General features: G+C 38.7%; 1 protein-coding gene across 3 annotated transcripts in view; it reads left to right on the top strand.

The window, feature by feature from the left end:
* Window positions 1-19,979, top strand: part of nbas (NBAS subunit of NRZ tethering complex) — a 296,070-nt gene that overhangs the window by 62,466 nt on the left and 213,625 nt on the right. For all 3 annotated transcript variants that reach the window (XM_036582328.1, XM_036582327.1, XM_036582326.1), the window contains exons 22-23: window positions 11,961-12,047; window positions 12,527-12,680. In XM_036582328.1, the coding sequence (XP_036438221.1) occupies window positions 11,961-12,047; window positions 12,527-12,680 (241 nt within the window). The remainder of the gene's footprint in view (window positions 1-11,960; window positions 12,048-12,526; window positions 12,681-19,979) is intronic.

Below are 19,979 nucleotides of genomic sequence, written 5' to 3'. Positions count from 1 at the left end.
TACACTCCCTGTCTCTTTTCATTCTGTTTCTCCCCCAGAAAGAAAGAGGGAGAGAATAAGGAAGGGAATAAGGGATTTTTCCCTCCCGTATTCTCTCCCTCTTTCTTGCTTTCTTTCTTTCTTTTTCTTTCTTTCTTTCCTTCTCTCTTCCCGCTATCTCTCCCTCTCTTTTTCTCCCTCACTCTGTTATTTTTTGCTCTTTTTTCCTCTATTTCTTTCCCTCTCTCTCCTCTTTTTCTTTTTCTTTCTTTCTTTCTTTCTTTCTTTCCCCTCTTTCTTGCCCTCTCTCTCTCTCTCCCTTTTCCCTGTCTCTCTCTCTCTCTCTCCCTTTTCCCTGTCTCTCCCTCTCTCTCTGTCTCTTTCTCTCCCCACCCGCTCTCTCTGTTGTTTTTCTCATTCTTCCTTTGTTTCTCCCCACTCTCATTTCTCTCTCCCTCTGCCCTTATTTTCTTTCTTTCTTTCTTTATTTCCTTCTTGCTTTCTTTCTTTCTTTCTTTTTTCTTTCTGTCTCTCCCTCTCTGTCTGTCTCTTTCTCTCCCCACCCGCTCTGTTGTTTTTTGCTCTTTTCCTCCATTTCTTCCCCCTTCTCTCTCTTATCCTCCCTGTCTTTCTTTCTCTCCCTACTCTCAATTGCTCTTTCTCTGTTTTTTTATTTATCTCTTCCTCTTTCTCTCATCTTATTGTCTTTCCCTCTTTCTTTCTTTGTTTCTACCTGTTTGTCTGTCTCCTCCTTCCTTTCCCATCTATCCCCCCCCTCCGTCTCTCTCTTTGTCTCCCCACCCGCTCTGTTTTTTGCTCTTTTTCCTCTGTTTCTTTCTCTCTTTCATTCTTTCTCTCTTTCTCCCCCTCCCCGTCTTTCTTTCTCTCCTTACTCTGTCAATTGCTCTTTTTCTATTCTCTCTCTTTTTTTTCTTTCTTCATCTCTCTCTCTCTCTCTCTCTCCCTCTCCCTCTCTCTCTCTCTCTCTCAGGTCAGTCTCCTCTGCAGTGAGCATCCATCACGGCTCAACAGCTGGAGGCCAGTTTCTCCTCAGTCCGACAGGGCTAACAGCGCTGCAGTAGCTTTTCACAGGCAAACCACAGGTCTCTCGCCATCTGCCAGCCTCTGTTCAAAAGAATCACAGCCAAATGAAGTCTTTTGAATGTTTTTTTCCCTCTTATCAAAGACTTGGCTCAGAGTGTTTGAACCCATGAAGTCAAGAGGGTGATGTTTTGCCACACACACTGACTTTCAAGTCATTTTAGATCAGTGTAAGGAGCTTAGATATTAAAGCTGAAGCACTTTCTTAAACATTATATGAAATCGAATTGTAAAGAGACCGATTAAAATTTGAACATTTTGTTTTGATAAAAGGTTCAGTACAGTCATTTCTTCATATTATGGCTGAGAGAATCTATTGGAATTTTTCTGTTACTGACTGGACAGCGCTGGTCAGAGCAATAGTTTGACAAAGAATCAAATTCAGACAGCTTTTCTCGTTATCCCACCTGTAGTCCGTCAGTGAAGACATGTTTGAGGTCTGAATAAATAGCTGTCCACCACTGCACCATTCGGATTGTTGTCTGGTGCGTAGAGTCATCACATAAATGGACCATAAACATTTTAATATGGTTTTAGTTTTTAAATTGACTATATTGCTTTTTCTTGTGTTTGCACATCTCAGCTGTCTGATTTTATCTCAGTCATGTCATCTTTGGGTTCACCTGCAGTGCCAATATTCTTTAGCCTAGGATGATTAGGTTAAGGTTTTTAAGTTTCTGTGTTTTCTTCTTGTTTTTGTAATCTCAGCTGTCTGTTTTGAACGTAGTTATGTCGTCTTCCTTGGGCAAACGTGCCTGCATGCTTCATATAAGAGGTGTTGTGGTATTGCCTGGGTTTGTGTGAATCCACCATTTTGGTTGGAAAAACGTCTTTCATTGTGGAGATATGCAAATGCACCATAGTCAGAACAACCCAAAAGACATTTTTTTGTACTTTATTTGATCCAAAGACCACAAACAATGTGATAAGTCAGATTTTACCAGTGATTTCAAATATGTTTTTGCAATGTTAATGTGACTTTCAGTTTCAGGGTCTTGTATAAGTGGAAGCAGCTGCCTAGGGGTGTTGCCAGGATGGCCAACGAGTGAAAAGACTAAGAACTTGGGGATGCTAAGTTTAAAAAAATAATAATATTTTTTTTACCAAATATTTTCAAATATTCTTTGAATAATGCCTTACAAGTTGATATGGCAAATTTTATGTGGTTTCTCACACTGTATAATGTATTATTACCCATGAAAATGATGCAAGGATAAAAACAGTGGTAGTTGCCTAATTGAAGCCTACTTGAATGTTGTCTAAAGTTTTGTCTGTTTTTTGCATGATTTATACTTGCAGTTTACACACTGCTGATTGGTGGCTGTGAACCTACATGACTTAAGATACATTAGCCTCATAGCTATGATGTGAAATTAAAAAAACAGACTTCATACACCAAATATGGTTTGGCTGATTGATGAAAGTTCTAATCTAAATTAGATTTTTTTTTTTCGCTAAACCTTTACTTCAATGTCACACTTGCTTGTGGTTGTGTTTTGTTTTTTTTTGTTTTTTTTTCCTTTTGTTCTCACTCCCTTTACCCCCCCACCCCCCCTTCTCTTGGTCTTTCTAGACCCGGCCAAGCTTGTCTAGACTACATTATAGGAAACATGAGCAGAATAATTCAGCTGCACTGATGTGTGCGTGTGCATGCACGTGCCTGTGTGTGCACAGAATTATAGAATTTCCTCCAAGCTAAAAGAAAAGGATGGATATTACTTTGGTGTAACTAAATGTCTGCCGATCAATGAGGACTATCTTTCTGACCTGCATATGAATAAGCCTCCTTCTTTAATGCAGTACAAAAACATTTTAAGATTCTCCAAAAGAACTCATTAATGTATTGAGCCATTATGAGGGCTGAATGAAATCAGTGCATGCTCTGGAAGAATCTTACTCTTTATTGAATTTCGGGTGTGGACAGTACAGACTGCATATGCGCTGTGCATGATAAACATAGTAGCTGAGTTCATTTTTCAGATCTAAGTTTAAAACCCAGCGACTACATGTTATATACAGCACAGCCTAAGTTTGGACACCCTAATATAAACAATTTTCCCTAATGTTACTCTTTTCCACATTTTAGGACAAGTGAAGACATCACACGTAAACTATGAAAATAACATGTAAGTAGACAATGAGCAAAAAGGTATTAAACAAATCAAGTCAAATCAATTCAACAAATCAAAACTATCCTTTATTCTAGATTGAAAGTAGCCCCTTTACCATAATACAACCTAAAGGGGAAATCCATCTGCATGATATAATTGTTGGTATTTAAACAAAATATTCCTTTGATATCAGTCATGCCATTCTAGAGAAACTCATCAAGTCAGTATTGTTCACAGTGGTGTTAATAGGAACAGTCTGAAGTATTTAATGCCTCTAACAGCTACCTCACAGGAAGGTAATACATTAAATGGTATAAAGAAGTTTCGTTGTTGTATGGAAGTTTTAAGGTAAGATTTTGACCTACATTTTTTTTTTTAAACACATAAATGGAGGGAAAAATAAACATAAACGGAGGACAGTTGCATGGGCAATGCTGTGAGGCATTTATTTTTGCTGTTTTACATATAAAAAGAAGACCTATGTAAACAAAATGGCTATATCTCATAGTGTTAACAGGTCTGCTGTGGGCAAACTGGACTATGTTCTGTCCTCACGAAAGTATGTTGGACATATAGCTGAGCTTTCAGACTTTAAGGCTACGTTCACATTACCAGGCTGAAGTGGCACAAACCTGATTTTTTTTGCCCTAATGTGACTGAGATCTGATGTTTTCAGGGCTGTGTGGAAACGCAAATCTGATCTTTTCAAATCCGACCTGAGCCACTTTCATATGTGGTCCTAGATTGGATACGTATCCGGTTCATGGCCATGCCACCATAATGAGAACGCTCAGGTCGGAATTCATGTGCTTTTTCCATTGCGTGTGTGCCATCATTAAGCGTTACCATAGCAGCAGCACCTTTTTCGCCTTCGTCTCGCTCTAATAATGAACAGCTGTGAGCTGATCAGAGTTAATTATCTTCACAGCGATGGCTCGTTCTGCTTGTTAGCTTGTTTGCTGATGATGCGCATAACACACGTGATTCATTCCTGCGATGTTACTGAGTAGAATGTGCGCGTACAGTTCATTTTGGGACGCTGGTTTGTTCACATTAATGACAGATTTGAATCAATTACCTAAACGAGTGTGAACCATCGTGTCAGAAAGATCTGATTTGAGCAACGAGGCTTGTAATGTGAACGTAGCCTCAGTTTAAACCATTACTGAAGGAGTCAACATCCACACTATAGCATCCAATGTAAACAAATGTTGAATGCCTGTTTCTAGCTTCAAATGTCTGCATTTAATCTAGAGAGCTGCTGTAAAGCATTCATCTGCATTTATCACCTCTAGCTTGAGGCTAAAATAACAGGCCAGTCCCTGTTAGCAGGCTAGCGGAAATGATCAGTATCTTAGCAGGGCTAGCACATAAGCTAAAGTTACTTTTAAAGTTAATTTCAAAGTTTCTGCATTACCCATTGCCATGCTTCACTGGCACATGCTCATGACCGCATATGGTTCTTTAGCATTAACAAGCAAAACAGATCTCTTTGTGCCATTGTGGAGCTCTCCACCACTGGACAAGTGCCACACCCCCTACCCAGCCCCCACCGCTGAGATGAGCCAATGAGAGGACTGGCCATTGATGTACAAATCAACATGGTGTATGATGGGGTGAAACACATCATACAAAGGCGAAATTAGGGTGTTTTTTGTTTTATTCTCTTTGCAGTTGTCTTTCAGAGAGCACAGGGAACTAGATTTAAATGGGGGGCAGTAAAATATGTCTTCTTTAAGCATTAAGTACTGTGATGTAACAAATGAAATCTGCAACAAGTCTGCCGAACTTTATCAGACTGACTGCAAATAATAGGATGCAGTGAGCTTCGATGCCTTTTTCCCACCTCAATGCATTTTACTTTTGTAAGTGCTAAAAAGCATCAGTAAACACCTCAAGGTTCTGTGGTGGCGGGGCTAAGATGAAAAAGCATTTCTCATGCGGAGCATTTTCACTGTATTCTTATCTGAGTATATTATTAATATGTGAGACTTGCCAACCCCAGAATCTTGTTATGGTGTTATTTGTAAGCCTAGTAGACCAACTGAGATTGAAGCTGCACTTTTTACCTCAGCCTTGTTGTGGTTTGATCGGGTTTATCTGTTGGGATTGGGACGATGATGCATCTGAAGTGCTTTTGTCGCTTAGAGTGCTCGAAACAATGTGCTGGAACAAAGAGAGATGCCTTTGTTTTCACTCTTTAATAAAAGTCATGACAGATTTATTGAGCGAGAGAAAGTGTAGCTTTGTCTGTTAATCACTTAATCCTCACTATGCCTGGCAGGAATAATGTTTCAGCTGGTAACAAGTCATATCTTCTGTTCTTGTTTTGTCCTGCTTTCTAACTCAGAGTCTCTCCTAAAATAGATGTTTTTGAGCCAGTGTTACAAGGATATCAACAGTTTGCTGATTTCACCTTCAAATTCGACCATTTAAAGCATTTCTTACAGCTTGATTTAGTTGAGTAAATTAGTTGTTTTGTTTTGCCACATAAAACATTGAGATACTATGGGCACCTGGCAGAGATCTTTTGAAGTCTTCAGGATTGTGACCAGTGTGTAGACTCTTAGGCCCAATCCTATTTCTTATTTTTACCCCTACCCCTTGTTTTCGAGTGTCACCTTGCCCCCCCCCCGGATCTGAGTTGCAACGGGTAGTGGTTGAAATCTTCCCCTATGAAATGGGACCCTCAAATAAAAAAAAACATTACTTCATTAACAGGCTACTAGTGGTACTCTGTAGGCGACCCTGCCAGTCTGCGGTGATAGCAGAGGAGGGTAAAGTTCAGCTCGCTGCTGGTATTTAGTTAAATTTAGGGCATCATATGTTTTCAAAGAGGGGGGGTGCGATAATTGTTGTCGCCCACCCATAAGAGATACGAAGAATATGAGTTCAGCTTTTTGTTAGCTTCTAATTTGAATTTTCCCATTCCACCTTAAATGGAGCAGTTGTAACATTCTGGCACTTCAAGCATCAGAACTGCTGGACTATTTAAGATGGAATGGAAATTTAGCTAGGTAGCTACCGAAACATTAGCCTACTATTAGCGATTTTTTATGCTTGTTATGAAGAAAAGGACCATGATACATTGAAACAACATTAAACTAAGATAATACAATGGTAATCGTACTTTTTATGAGAGAAAATATTTACATTTGTGAGTTTCTTTGGTTGCTTGTGCAGCCATCTTGCTGGTTTATCCGTTTGGAGTGTGCCTCTGAAAAACCTCTGTTTGGAGGGCCATGTAGCCCTAACACTTCACCCTTAAATGGGATTAGGCCTTAGAGTTTCTTTCTGGTTTGAGTTGCACAGCTTAATCTAGATGTTAGAGAACTGATGGAACAGGGGAGCTGGAGGACAAAGAGACTGCTTGAGTGGACCTTCCTGATATAAAAGCTGCTTCTGCTGGAAAATATCTGCTGTGCTGGTTTTGTCCTGGTTTTGTCAGAGTTTCTCCTGAAATAGTAGTTTTGGAGCCAGTGTTACAAAGAGTGGAGCAGATTGCTGCTATTTGGCACCTATTTGACGTCTGCAAAATGGGGTTTCTGCTCGTTTTTTCTGGTATGACTTCACCAGTTTGAAGATGAACACAGTTTACATTGTTCTATTTGCTGATTTCACCTTCAGATTTAAAACATTTAAAGCAGCTGTCCTGGTGGGCCACAAGGAGCATAAAGAGGACCGCAAAAAATCCCAGAAGTTGTATCTGTACTTCGTAAGTTTTAAGTGAGCTTAATTCACAGACATCCCACACTCACTTAATGAGTTATCTGTCAAAGAACCATGAGTGTAAATGGACTGGAATGTACTGGAAACCCATTCTGGGAGTAAAAGTCAAGACAGAATGGCATTCTGACTTAGATTTCAGAAACCTAGGTAACTTTGCACAGGGAAACTGTTAGTTAGGGAACAACAGAAATGTTTTGCTCTGTTCTGAAGTATGTGCATGGAGCAGTGAACACACCTCAAATCAGCTAACAGCCCATTCAGTCTATGGGAAGTCACTGTGCTGCAGCAGGGTCCACCCATCCAATCGCTGCGGTAATGATTGTCAGTGTTTGGAACGTGAAAGTGTGGGCCAGTGGCACTAACTAGCCACAAAGGGGGCCTTAGACTAAAAGAGGTTGGAGAACTGTTGTGCTAAAGGTTTCAGAAGTTTTTCGAATGCTGTCATATGATTGTGTCTCTCCTGCGCTATGCTCTCCTTTTATGTCTAGATTTTCTGTCTGTCTGTCATATATGATTTTCAACTCGTCACTAGTTTGAAGCAGCAATTTTGGAGCTTCTGATAGGAGGGTTCAGAACGGTTCAGAGGAGTTCAGGTAGGGTCTACATTTTCTAGGCTTGTATCTTGTGTCTGAGCGTGTATGATAACGTCTCACTGCAGTTTTTTAATAACACTGAAGGGCATCACCCTGTTCGACCTCATTCTGCTCCATTCCTCATACCTTCAGGTTTGGGGAACAGGCTGAAAGATACAAGCAGTTATTGGGCCCAGGGTAGTGGATTTAGGAGCAACTGTTGTTCTTACACATTGGTACCTACTAGGTTGTTGTCCTGTGCAAATTCGATGGCTCAGCCAAAAATTAAATTTACAGAATTTTTGGTCACACTTTATTTTGATGGTCCTCTATAGATTATCTGCAGATACTCTATACACTAATACCTCAAGATCTGAGTGTCTGGTGATACTTAGTTGATTATCAACAACATTATGGTAAGAGGTGGGTTAGGTTTAGAGGTGGGTTAGCTTTAGGTTTTGTGTTTAGAAGGGTTTAGGGTTAGGGTTAGATTTAATATAATCTATTCATACACAACTTCAAATTCGGTTGCGTTTAATAGATATTTGGCTGAAAGTGTGGTGTAGTGCAGAGCTAAAATTTGCAAAGTCCAGTGACATCAAACTTAAGGTTTGGATAAACAAGCTAACATTTACCTTTAAATTCTTAACCCTTAATAATTTACCAGCTAACAAATAAAATAAAATGACACCTTAAATATACTTTGATAAATTGTTCAATTTTTAGCATACTTCTATAATGCAGTGTGCATTCTATTGCCATTGGCTATTTATACGTCTTGAGCAAAACACATCTTTAAAAATATTCATACACAAAGAAAATGTTCCTGTCTTTTGAAAAGGTAAATTAAATAAATTATAAACAATATTCAGTTAAACTAAATATTATTAAAGTCTGTTCGTGCTCTTGCACTGTCCGTTAGTGGCCAACCACTCTGATTGTCCTTTCATGTTGAGCTTTGGGTTTATTTTATTTGTCCTTGGACCTGAATGTTGTGGGTAGGTTAATTCAAAGTGATTTAGTTTCTCAGTGGTGCTGGCGCTTAATGTTTCCACTTTTGACTCGTGCCATGAGCTCTGAACAGATAAGACACATTAGTTTTGAACTGATTTTGAAATGGGGGTAAAAACACACAGTTCTCTGTTCATTTGTAGATGCTTTGTTTTTGTTGTCAACTTTCCTTTTTTAACAAATGATTATGTTGCTTCACTACTCAGACAAGAAATAGTCAATAAAATGAAAAATCTACTAACATTTCTGAAATGATTCGCTTTCTGGCCTAATATCTAGCCTTGTAATCTCTGATCCAATGAGCTGCATTTGGCTGATTAATTTACGTAAAGGTGTTGGATTGGATAAGCCTACTGCTGCAGCTACTGCTGCAACAAAGGAGTGCTACAGCGCTCGCACTGGTTCATGTTTAGGGATTTAGTCACTGAAACATGACCATGTTTTTTCTCAGCTAGTCAGCTTTGCTACAGATTTTTTTCAAGTGCTTGGTTCTGTCCACTAAAATACTTTGCCGGGTCCGCCAGTTGATGACCCACCACATGACTGATTGGGGCACGCACAATATACTTTACCAATAAAGTCCTTTGGTAAGACCTCATTCATGTACTATTGTAGCACGGTTAAATTGTAATTTGCTCTAGATAGGAACATTTGCCCAAATTTCATATATTTAAACAGACTGGTAAGAAAATAACACCAAATATTTTTGCGAACTGCATGCTTAAATCATCTCATACTTGCCTTGGTCCATGTCGAGTTGGTCAGTAATCTAAAATGGTCTTACCTATGTGGTTTCTGGCACTGTATATTATACTGTTACCAATACAAATGTGTGTGTGTGTGTGTGTGTGTGTGTGTGTGTGTGTGTGTGTGTGTGTGTGTGTGTGTGTGTGTGTAAACATTTGCAGTGTACAAATGTTAAAAGTGTTTAACATTTCCGTCTTTATTTGTTTGAGGACTGTGTGTGATTTAGGCATGTAGTTTGTACAATGCTAACATAATATATGTACTGGCTAGCATCTTTGATTACATATTATGCTGCCCTCTAATGCAGTCCAGAGCTTCAATGCAAAATGAAAAAGCAATGTTGGCTGATCACCTTTTTTTGTAAGGGGAAAATTGTCTGAATTAGTAGTTTTGCCTAATTGTCCCTTTCTTTGAAAGGGAGGTGACCAGTGTGAAGATGCTTAAGGTTTCTTCCTAGTTGGAGTTCACGATTTTATCTAGATGTTATAGGACTGATGGAACAGGGGAGCTGGAGGACAAAGAGACTGCTCAAGTTTACCTCTCTGATATAAAAGCTGCTTCTGCTGGAAAATAACAATGTTTTGACAATTGTGTTTGTTTTGACCTCTGAATTTGGACATCTTCAGCCAACAGAAAAGCTTTCTAGGTGTGTTTGAGTGACTCACCAAGCACAGAGAACCTGCAGTTAGAGTTGCTTGGACCAAACTTTTCTCAAAGGGATGTCCGTGTTTAAAGCCTGCCATAGAAAAGCACACAGTTTAACTGTAATGAAGGGTTATTCATGTGCGACAGCTAAAGATGTGCGTTGCTCTGGAAGCTAAAAGTGGCAGGGTGATTATAGATTTAGTTGGAGACATTAGAACATCTGAGCCCTTAATTTGCAGCCTTAATAACTGTTCTAACGGAGCCGTAATAAGCTGAAATGCACAGTGCTGTGTTAATCAGTGTTCTCCCTTGGAATATGTTCTGGTTATTCCGCTTCTTGGAAGAACTTCAGAGTTCTGTCAGAATGCTAACTTTCTATGAGGTTTTTGGTAACTTGAGCCAAGTGAAGGCATTTTGCAAGATATGTACAGCAGTGTCAGATATGGAGATGGCAGAAATGTCATTTAAAGAAAGTAGTTTAGTAAAAAGTCAAATTTAATCAGTTTTCTCTTCACCTCAATGTAGACGATTAGCCAAGACATGTTTGTAATTCAACGTCTGCCTCTGTAATTTTGCACTAAACCTATGAGACTAATGTAGCTAACGAGGAATAGATGTGTTTATACCACCAATTAGCATCTTTGCAAGCTGCATGCCTAAACCATCTCACACTTTCCTCAGACCCTGTTAAGCTGTTTAGTAATCTGAAATAGGCTTGCGTAAGTGGTTTCTGACATACTATTATCTGTAAATGGACGAAAGTATGGACAAATTGTCAGGCTTCTGGTAGAGATGGGCATTTAAGTCGGATTCGATAGTTGATTGAAACTGCATTGGAAGCTTTTTAAGTCTGTTTAATCTCCTGAATTACCAGTTGACTGGAAAACAGCAATTGTTCATCCTCTTTTTAAAGATGGTGATCAGGCTGACCCAAACTCCAATAAGCCTACATCTATTTTACCATGTTTATCCAAAGTTTTAGAGAAACTTATAAATAGGCAGGTAACTCAATAACTTGATGTAAGCAGTATCCTATCATACCAGGTTATGGCTCCATTATCATAACATTACTCCAGGACAGTTTCCTTTAATTCCATAGAAAGCTCTTTACATGATATCCTTAAATTCAAAGTGATTAAATACATTAAATCTATGTGAGTAGAGAATAGAGCAGCTTCTTATGTGGTATAGCTGTGCTTTGTACCATGCGTTGCTGCTTGTTCTGTGTGCAGAACTCTTTGGGTGTCTGCAGTAGTCTTTCTGTTTTCTTCCTCAGACTCAAACTTAAGAATTTCCCACCAAAATATAGGATGTAGGATCTTAATTGACCCCTGTTTGAGTGTAGATTTTAGATGAGGTTTTAAATATGAGAAGTTTGTGCACACTAAGTGGCAAAATGTCTGTTTGTATATAACATTATGCCATACAGTGTCCGAAACCGCATAAGAAAGCCTATTTGATATTCCTGAACAACCTGACACTGTGTAAGATAAAGTAGCTTCAGAGCAAAACTAAAGAAGCAAACTTCTGACAACAAATATGTCTTGGCTTATTGACTGTTTGCTGTAAGGGAAAATTGTGTAAAATTGATTTTCCGCTGAACTACTCCTTTAATATCCTCAGTTCCAGCTGAAATGGAGCAGATTGAGTTGCAAGTGCTTGGAAAGTGTTCTTGTTCCTAATAAGAACTGTGCTACCAGCTGCTTGTGACATCTCTGACATGTTCATCAAGCGGGAACAAACACGCCTGGCAGCCTGTTTTGAGCCGTTGCACAACGCCAGCAAGGCAACGTGCTGTTGAAAAGGAGAACCTTGCACATTGTCACGAACAGTTGGCTCTCTGAGTGTGGCCCTTGGATCCATGGGATTGGAGTGGAATTTTCCACCAGGCTCATCACTGGGGTGAAAAACGAGTGTGTCTGCAGTAGTTTAATAAAAAAGCTTTAAATCCCACCCTTTCTCTCTCTCTCTCTCTCTCTCTCTCTCTCTCTCTCTCTCTCTCTCTCTCTCTCTCTCTCCCTCTCTCCCTCTCTCTTTCTGTCTCTTTCTGTCTCTGTCTCTGTAGTAAGGATGAGAGGTCAAATCTGGTGTTTATTCCATGGAATGAACAGAGGCACAGAGATTTGGACTGGTGTGAAGATCCACTGTGCAGGTGGGGAATGCAAATGCTTCAAGTGGTTACAGTTTTAATGAGCAAATGTAATCGAATAAGTACAGTCATATGCAAATGTTTGAACATGTATGAAAATTTTGGAAATAACACATTATCTATAGAAAGCTAACTAAAATTGGATATTTTTCTGTTATTTTACTGCACAATTTCTGTGTATTTATGTTTTTGTTACATATTTTATGTTTTATTTTTTCCCTGTTGTGTTAACTTGAACAAATATACAGTAATTATGCATTAAAAGTGTGCAGACGTGCGTTTTCTGTAGAGGATGTAACTTATTTGTGCTTGGCACATTGGCATAGCTGAAGGAAATGTTAATTTAGAACCATCTTGTTGGTCCATTTGTCACAGTGTAAAGTGTTCACATAGTGTAAAGAGCAGCTGAAGGTTTCTGATTGAATACTATAAATACATTTGGTTATAAATAAGCGTATGTATCTAATTCATGTGTTGTGTAGGGCGGTGGTGGAGTCGTCCATGGTGGATGATCATCACTTCCTGTACCAGAAGCAGCCAGAGCTGGAGCGATTCTGCACAAGGAACCCTTCCATCTCTCTCCTCACTGACTGGTACCTGAGCAGAGCACAGGAAATAGAGCACAACTCCCGCCAGGTACACACATACAATTAAAGTACAGTGCAAAAGCCCCATTCACAAACTGTTCTCACCAAATTTCTTAACCCACTTATGCAGTTTTCATGAAGATTCTGACATTCGCCAATGTTTTCTTATTTGGGATTAGGTAATCTACACACACTCAAGATCACAAAGGTACGAACAGTCCTGCGTTTAAGAACACATCATGAATCTGACATAGACTTAGAATCTTTCTCAAGAACAGATTTAAGAAAAAACTTATGGGAATTAGGCCCATTATTTAAGGCCATTTATCTTAGCTAATGTTATGTAGGTCTTTGTTTCATTATTTAGTATTCAAAAGCTTTGTCTTTTGTTTCAGACTAGTTATTTTTTTTAAACAAAAAAAAAAAAATTATCACAAAACCAAACAAAATGGCTACTACTTAAAGCTACACTATGTAAGATTTGGGGATTTGGAAACCTCTCTGGTGGAAATGTGTAATTGCATGCATTTTGTGGAAGAACATTTTATGTCCGTTGTGCTTCGGACTCCTTCCCCGAGAGGATGAATCTGATGATTTTGGCGCATTGAAGTATTCACAAAGAGCTCACCAAAACTTGGTGAAGGACGTGTCTTCTGCCGATGTAAGAGAATTATTATTACTATTGACATCATATCTTCATCAGTATAAAGTTGATCTTGCGTTTGAGACCTAAACATTGAGCCAGACCTTCTTTTTGACTCTGTGTGTGTGATGGTAATATGTAAAGACGCATGACGTGGTCTTAAAAACTCCTGCGAAATCCCACCCTACACCTCTGACTTTTAATTGATCATTTTAGGCAATAGTTAGGCTATTAAAATGTCATTTCCAGGTAACATTAGCTAAAGGCAGAACAGTCACACTCCGTTCTATGCTGTCTCAGGCCCCCCCTTTCTTTTAGAAGATTGAAGACTGAAGCAAGTTAATAAAAGATATTAATTGAGACCACCGGGTAGTTCCAAAACGCACTTCGTCATATTCTTCATAACTTTTATATTTCATAAGCTACATTCAGAAGGTGGGGGTCGTATGAGAGCTGTAATTGTGTTCTTTCCAGTCAAATAGATGGGTAGCGTAATTGTAAACCCTTATGATATAAGAAGCTGAACTCACAATTTTTCTTTTCTACTGAAAGTCGACCCATTTTTCCACAAATCTGGGCTATAAACAGATGGTGTCTCTTCAGTGATATACTCTGTAAAATTGTTTTTATAAAAAAATACAAAGAGCTTCTAGGATTTTTGGCTTTCACCAGTAAATTGTAAGCGTATAGCAATATATGTATGATCATAAAACACGTTCTGTTAATTTGAGGGGAACTTTTACAGAAAAAAAAACCAAAAAAGTAAAGATTTGCATTTATTTCATGCAGTTACTGAATAATTTGCCTTACAATTTGGTCATGTAAATTCAGATGGAAAATCCAAAAGATACCATGAAGAATAAGATATTAAAATGGCAAGCAGGAAAATTAGCTAAAGTCATATTGATTTGTTTTGACTGTTGAACGACGTTCAGGTAAAGAAGCTGAGCGTGATGAAACAGCAGGCTAGCTAACTGATTTAGTTCATTCCTGGACGTCATGAACAGCCAGAAATCTATATGAATATGGTATAAACATCAAAATTACTTGTCAAGTTATCAATCCTGAACAAGATTTATGTTTATCTGACGAAGTTAGCAATGGAATATGCTACACAAAGATTTTAAAAGATTTTAACTTCCATCGTCACTGTTATCTGGGCATCTAACATAACGTTACAACACGTCTGTCTCTCGACCATTGTCAAAAGAGGTGTGTATATATGAAATGTTTGTTACAAATAGAAAACTGAAATTTTGGTCTAATGTGTCTAAAATGAACAAACATACTTAGCATTATGATGAATTATGAATGTGAATGTTATTCTTTTTAAGGGGGTATTAAGAACTATTCCAGTATGCATTCAGAAACACCAACAATTATCAAAGCCTGTAAAATGCTATCTGGGCTAGCCCTAGAAAGAAGTATTGATTGAGCCAAACAGAGTGTATTGAATGGTACTACTGGGCTTCTTCAAGGAGATGTTTGGAAATGGTTAAGCTAAAACATTAACATATGTTAATTTACTACTTATATATTAATGTTTTTGTATTTATTCTAACATTACTGTTTTTCTAAGCTAATAAATACTTACTGCTCAGATAACTAGCTTCTTAACTATAATTTTCTCAGATGCCTGAGTTTTTGGCACAGTACTTTATATTTGTATACTTATAAATGGAACCTCATTAGCAACATCAACCCACTGATAATTAACAAACTAAATTGATCATTGGTAACTAAGTCTAGGCTCAAATCAAAAAGTTCAACTCTTACTCTGCATGTACACTGCTAGAAGTTTCACTGAGAGGCAGTGACGCTAAGTGGTGAGTAGCGTAGTGGCCACTGGTAATGTGATGCAAACGTTCCGAGCTTTGCAAAGAACTTCTGCTCAGTTAAACTTATACAAATGAGCAGTGACATTGCAACAATAACCAATCAGAAACCATTCTCTTACACAGTGTGAAATGCGTTCACCTTGGTTTATATGGAATGTTTCTGTTGCATTTTATTTGTTAATATTCTGGGATTGCAATAAAAAAATGAAGGTGTTAGAAGAAAGTGTTCTCTAATTTTAAAATGGCTGCCAGAAAAGAAATGTTTGACTTGTGAAGTAATAGCTTAGCAGAGCCTCAATATAAATGAAGAAGTGTTGTGTTCAATAAAAAAAAAAAATAATAATAATAATAAACTTTATGTTAACTTATCACTTGTGATCATGCATTAACAAAGGGATTGTAAATGTTTAGCCTGTTAGACATTTCTGGTCAATAAATTGGAAGAAAAAATGTGATTTTTGATTTCCACATTCAAATATTTTGATTCATTTTAATGTTGGTGAACAGCTATAGCCTACATAGCCTAAAGCTGGTTTGTGCCAGCCTGCATTCCTTTAAAATGCGGATTGCGTGACCATGAAATCCTATCGAACGAGCAACACTGAGCATGCAGAGTTACCATGTATACATCATCATCAGTTACAAATTAACTCTCAGGACACAGTTTCCCAAAAGCATCTTTGTATTAAGATCATCTTAACTGGGAGAGAGTGTTCAGTGTGATGCTCGCACTACCATTTAAGAATCATCTTTGTGCTACGATGCTTTTGAGAAACCCAGCCCAGATTAGTATTTTGTGGTGCTAGTAACATAACACTTTTAATCGCTACTTTTTCAAATAAGTCAATATTTTAGTGATTATTTTCCTGACTCACAAATCAGAGGTTTATGAATTATTTCAGGTAGATAACGTGCTGATATATAGCTACACGACTGACGTTTGTGTCTCTACGTCAGCAGTATGTCGGAGACAATAGCCTCCACACAATTCACACAGTTTTGAGCTTAATTCTGATAATAAAAAGAACACTGCAGTTAAATGTAAATTATGTCTGGGGGATAAGTGTCTGCGAACTGCAAGGAACTCTACTTCTAATTTGAATAAGCACCTTCAAGCTAAGCACAGCTCCATAACACTGACATCCGCCACAGAGGAAAAACAATGTAAGTGGTCCTTCTTCTCCAACATTCAGTGCAAAAGGTTTCCTTTAACTTAGAAGCTCTTAAAAGCCATTGCCGTCTATGTCATTCTCTGTAATTTTCTTGAAAATTTCCTCACACTGTCGTGCATCACGCTTTCTGTTGGGAGAATATAGTTTTCTGTCTTATTAGTGGTGGATGTTTGCTTTTGACATGGTACATTTCCTTGAATAATGGCAAATATCCCTCAAGAAGGAGGGCTGATTCCATAGCAGTGGCTTTATGAATCTGAGTTTGAGGCATAAATTGCAGTAATGCTGTAGTTTCACTCATTACTGACTATGTTAGCTGAGGCTCAGGACACAGAGTACAATTCTTAACCTGTATGTGTTTACTCACTAGCCAAATCTCCAGTTCTCCAAGTCTTAGAGTTCATTTGTGTCCAAGTGGACCTGAAAGAACACTGCAGGTGTTAATTCAACATGTTAGGTCTTAATTTAACAAAGTGGGATTTGTCCTTGCACACATACACCGTGTACTTACACCCCTCAGCAACTCTGTTTCTGATTACACCTGAGAAATGATTACTTGTGTGAATGAGCTGGTGTAAGGGGAGTTTAGAGGAGGATCTTATCTGAGCTCATATCTCTCTCTGGCCTAATGCTGTGAGAGCTGATGCTAATGAGGTGTGAGAGTGTTATCACAGACCTCAGTGAACATACTGACCTGCTGTACAACCACCAGGTACTCGAACAGGGTTGGGCAGAGTGCAGAGGAAGTAGTAATGGCTGAATACTGAATTCACTTAGGCCTGAATCATCTAATGAGTTTTCTGGGTGCATGCCCAGGGGCCTGAGCAAAGAGGGGGCCCCCACAAGCCATTAGGAAAAAATCTAAACAGCTGTTTTGACTCACAGTGGGAACTTTAGTAGTAGTGCAGCAGGAGAAAAAAAAACTAATTTGTGAAATTTACGGTTGATCAAAATCCTGTTCATTTGTGTTTTGCCTAAACATCTTCATTTTCTCTTCCAATCACTGCTTAGCAACTGTCACACTGTTGCCATTACCTTAACCTAGATAACTGTACTGGTATCGGCACACATCCGTCAAAGCGTTCACTTCCGTTTTTTTATGCATCATTTTTATGCTTCAAATCATCCAGCAATATGGTGACTGTAGCCCAAAGTATGCGGCAACAGTGCACCTTTTACTTTGGGTATGCCGTTTCAGGCAAAAATGGGGCAACGGTTAACCGATTAAAGAAAAAAGTTTCTAGGGTCCTTGTTGTCTGTGTCATAAAAACATATATGTATATATTTTACTTGTCAATGTTTTATAGGGAAGTGTTGCATTGGTTGTTGGGTTTATGTCACCCTGTGCTCTCGTTAATGTGTGTGTAATCTTGCTTTGTCTTGATTGGAAAAAAATGTGCTTATAGAAGTGATGTGCCCAGCACTGTGGTTAATATGCTGCCATTGTGGTGTTTCGTAGGCCTCATGTAACCTGCTGTGATATAAAAAATTCACTGACTGCCCAATAAAGGTTGCCAGGTAGTGGCCCACTAAATACAGGGGCTGATGACTTGGTCTGAGTCTGAATGCACTGTCCTAAATGTATTCAGTATCGTATTCCATTACCATACAGTAGCATATTCAGAATATATTTAGACTACATTTAGGCTGATTTCATACCTAGTTTGTTTGCCAAAGTCTAAACCGTTTTTTCGGTTTTTGTCACTTTTTTATTTGGTTTAGTTGGTTCCACGCTGCAACAGATGAAGCGCACCAATTTATATACACGAGTGCCTGTTTATTGGTCAGAATTTTGCAGAGATACAAATGCTCTGTTACTGTTACATAAGACACCATTTAAAGCCAAAAATCTCCAACTTAAAATAGGGATACTTACTGTCTCACTGTATCCCAGTCAACGCAATAATAAACCTTACTTGATATGTGCTTCTGAATGATTGGTTTCTCAATTTGAATGTAACCAATTAGGTCGCTGATATACTGTGTTCTGCGATCCATATGCCAAAATTAAAGACATTGATTTGCTATTATTCTGTCGTTATTAGCAGCAGGTTGTGCTGCAAGAATGATATGAGTGCCTCTCAAGAGTCAGTTGTTAAAATAGGCAGATTATGTAGACCATTCAGGGCTTACCTGGTGCTGAAAGAAGAGGAAATCATCCTCTTACGTTAAATTCCCTAGTTTGGTGCGGACTATCAGAAGAATGTGCTCCCACCAGAAGTGAACTGAACCAGTGATCACTTGAAAAGGAATCCGAGACCCTTGATTTCTGGTGGATCATGCTTCATTTGTTTAGTGTGCACCCGAGTACGAGTGGGGTGTTTACACCAAACCAGATCACCACCTGTCTAATTAAGATATTATAGTCTTGCAATGTTGACTATAAAGTGGCTAGCTGTGCGATTTTCAGTTAATTTCAGTTAACGTATGTATCACAATGCCACACTGAGTACAACATCGATGCTAAGCTTAGCACTTGTGAACATGTCTACTACTGAGGAGACTGTTCAGTTCAGTAATACATCATAAGAGCTTAGTAACACTAGCATTAAAAACTGGCTCTTCACATTTACTTATCAGTCTACTCAGGCTTTAACCGGACTACAGGCAGGCCACCCTAGCACCTGTGCTCTCTGATTGCATAGCCACACTGTTGTAACATGTGCAGAATGTGGCTTGGTGTCGTCATGTTGAAATAAGCATGGACATCCCTGAAAATGACACCATCTAGAACAGCGGTGCCCAATACGTCGATCGCAATCAACCAGTCGGTCTTGCACGTGACTAGTCGAAGTGAACGTTGGTAGATCGCGCCTTATTCAAACAGGCTATCAAATTTCAACACTTTCTTACTGCTTCTAGTGACGTGCAGGTCAGTGTGATTGATGTGAAATGTGGCCAATGTCTCTTTAGCTTAAGGCTTGTTACCATAGCTACGCCACAGCCCACCTAAAGCACTGCTGCGAGTTTGCCTCTTTAGCAGTCTAGAAGGTTTTAATTTATCGGTAGCCAGTTCGTGTAGCTCCATTTTTGTTTTTTCCTTTTGGAACCTACACTGACTCTTTTAGAAGATGAGTGCGAGACTCAGCACAAAGAAACTGAAAACTTACCTCTTCCATGCAGAGCAGGAGGAAGACTATTTTGCTTAATTTGCCAAGTAGCTATTGCATTTCCGAAGAAGCGGAACGTCAGGATGCGTTTTCGACTATACGCAGTAACTACAACTAAGAACTCCCAGCTAAAACCTCCAGGCTGCACAAACCTGGCTGACAATAAGGTTAGTGTGATTTTTCTGCTGAATATTTTATTGGCCACTGAAGTTTCCAATAAAAAAAAATAAAGGTAGGTCACGATGATCTGTCCACTGGAAAAAAGTACATCTCAAGCAATCAAAAATATGGGCACTCCTGATCTAGAGGGCAGCATAAATTGCTATTTTTTAATGCAGTGCTGTTTGAGGGATCCAAGGTCATGAGCATTCGGTAGTGGTTTTTAAGATTTCTTCAGAATCCCTGAAACTTTTTTACTGATATGGACCATAGAGGGTGAAATGCCTAAAATCCTTGTAATCTCTGGTAAAGAACATTGTTCTTAAACTGCTGGATTGTTTTTTGACACATTTTATGCCCTTTTATACCCTTTTATACCCAAGCCTTATTGCATCACCTATTTAAGATGGTTTTAAACATTTCACA

The sequence above is a fragment of the Colossoma macropomum genome, unplaced genomic scaffold, assembly GCF_904425465.1.
Source record: "Colossoma macropomum unplaced genomic scaffold, Colossoma_macropomum, whole genome shotgun sequence".
NCBI classification, from domain to species: domain Eukaryota; kingdom Metazoa; phylum Chordata; class Actinopteri; order Characiformes; family Serrasalmidae; genus Colossoma; species Colossoma macropomum.
Note: the sequence above shows the minus strand (reverse complement) of the source record. Positions and strands in the feature narration are given on the sequence as shown.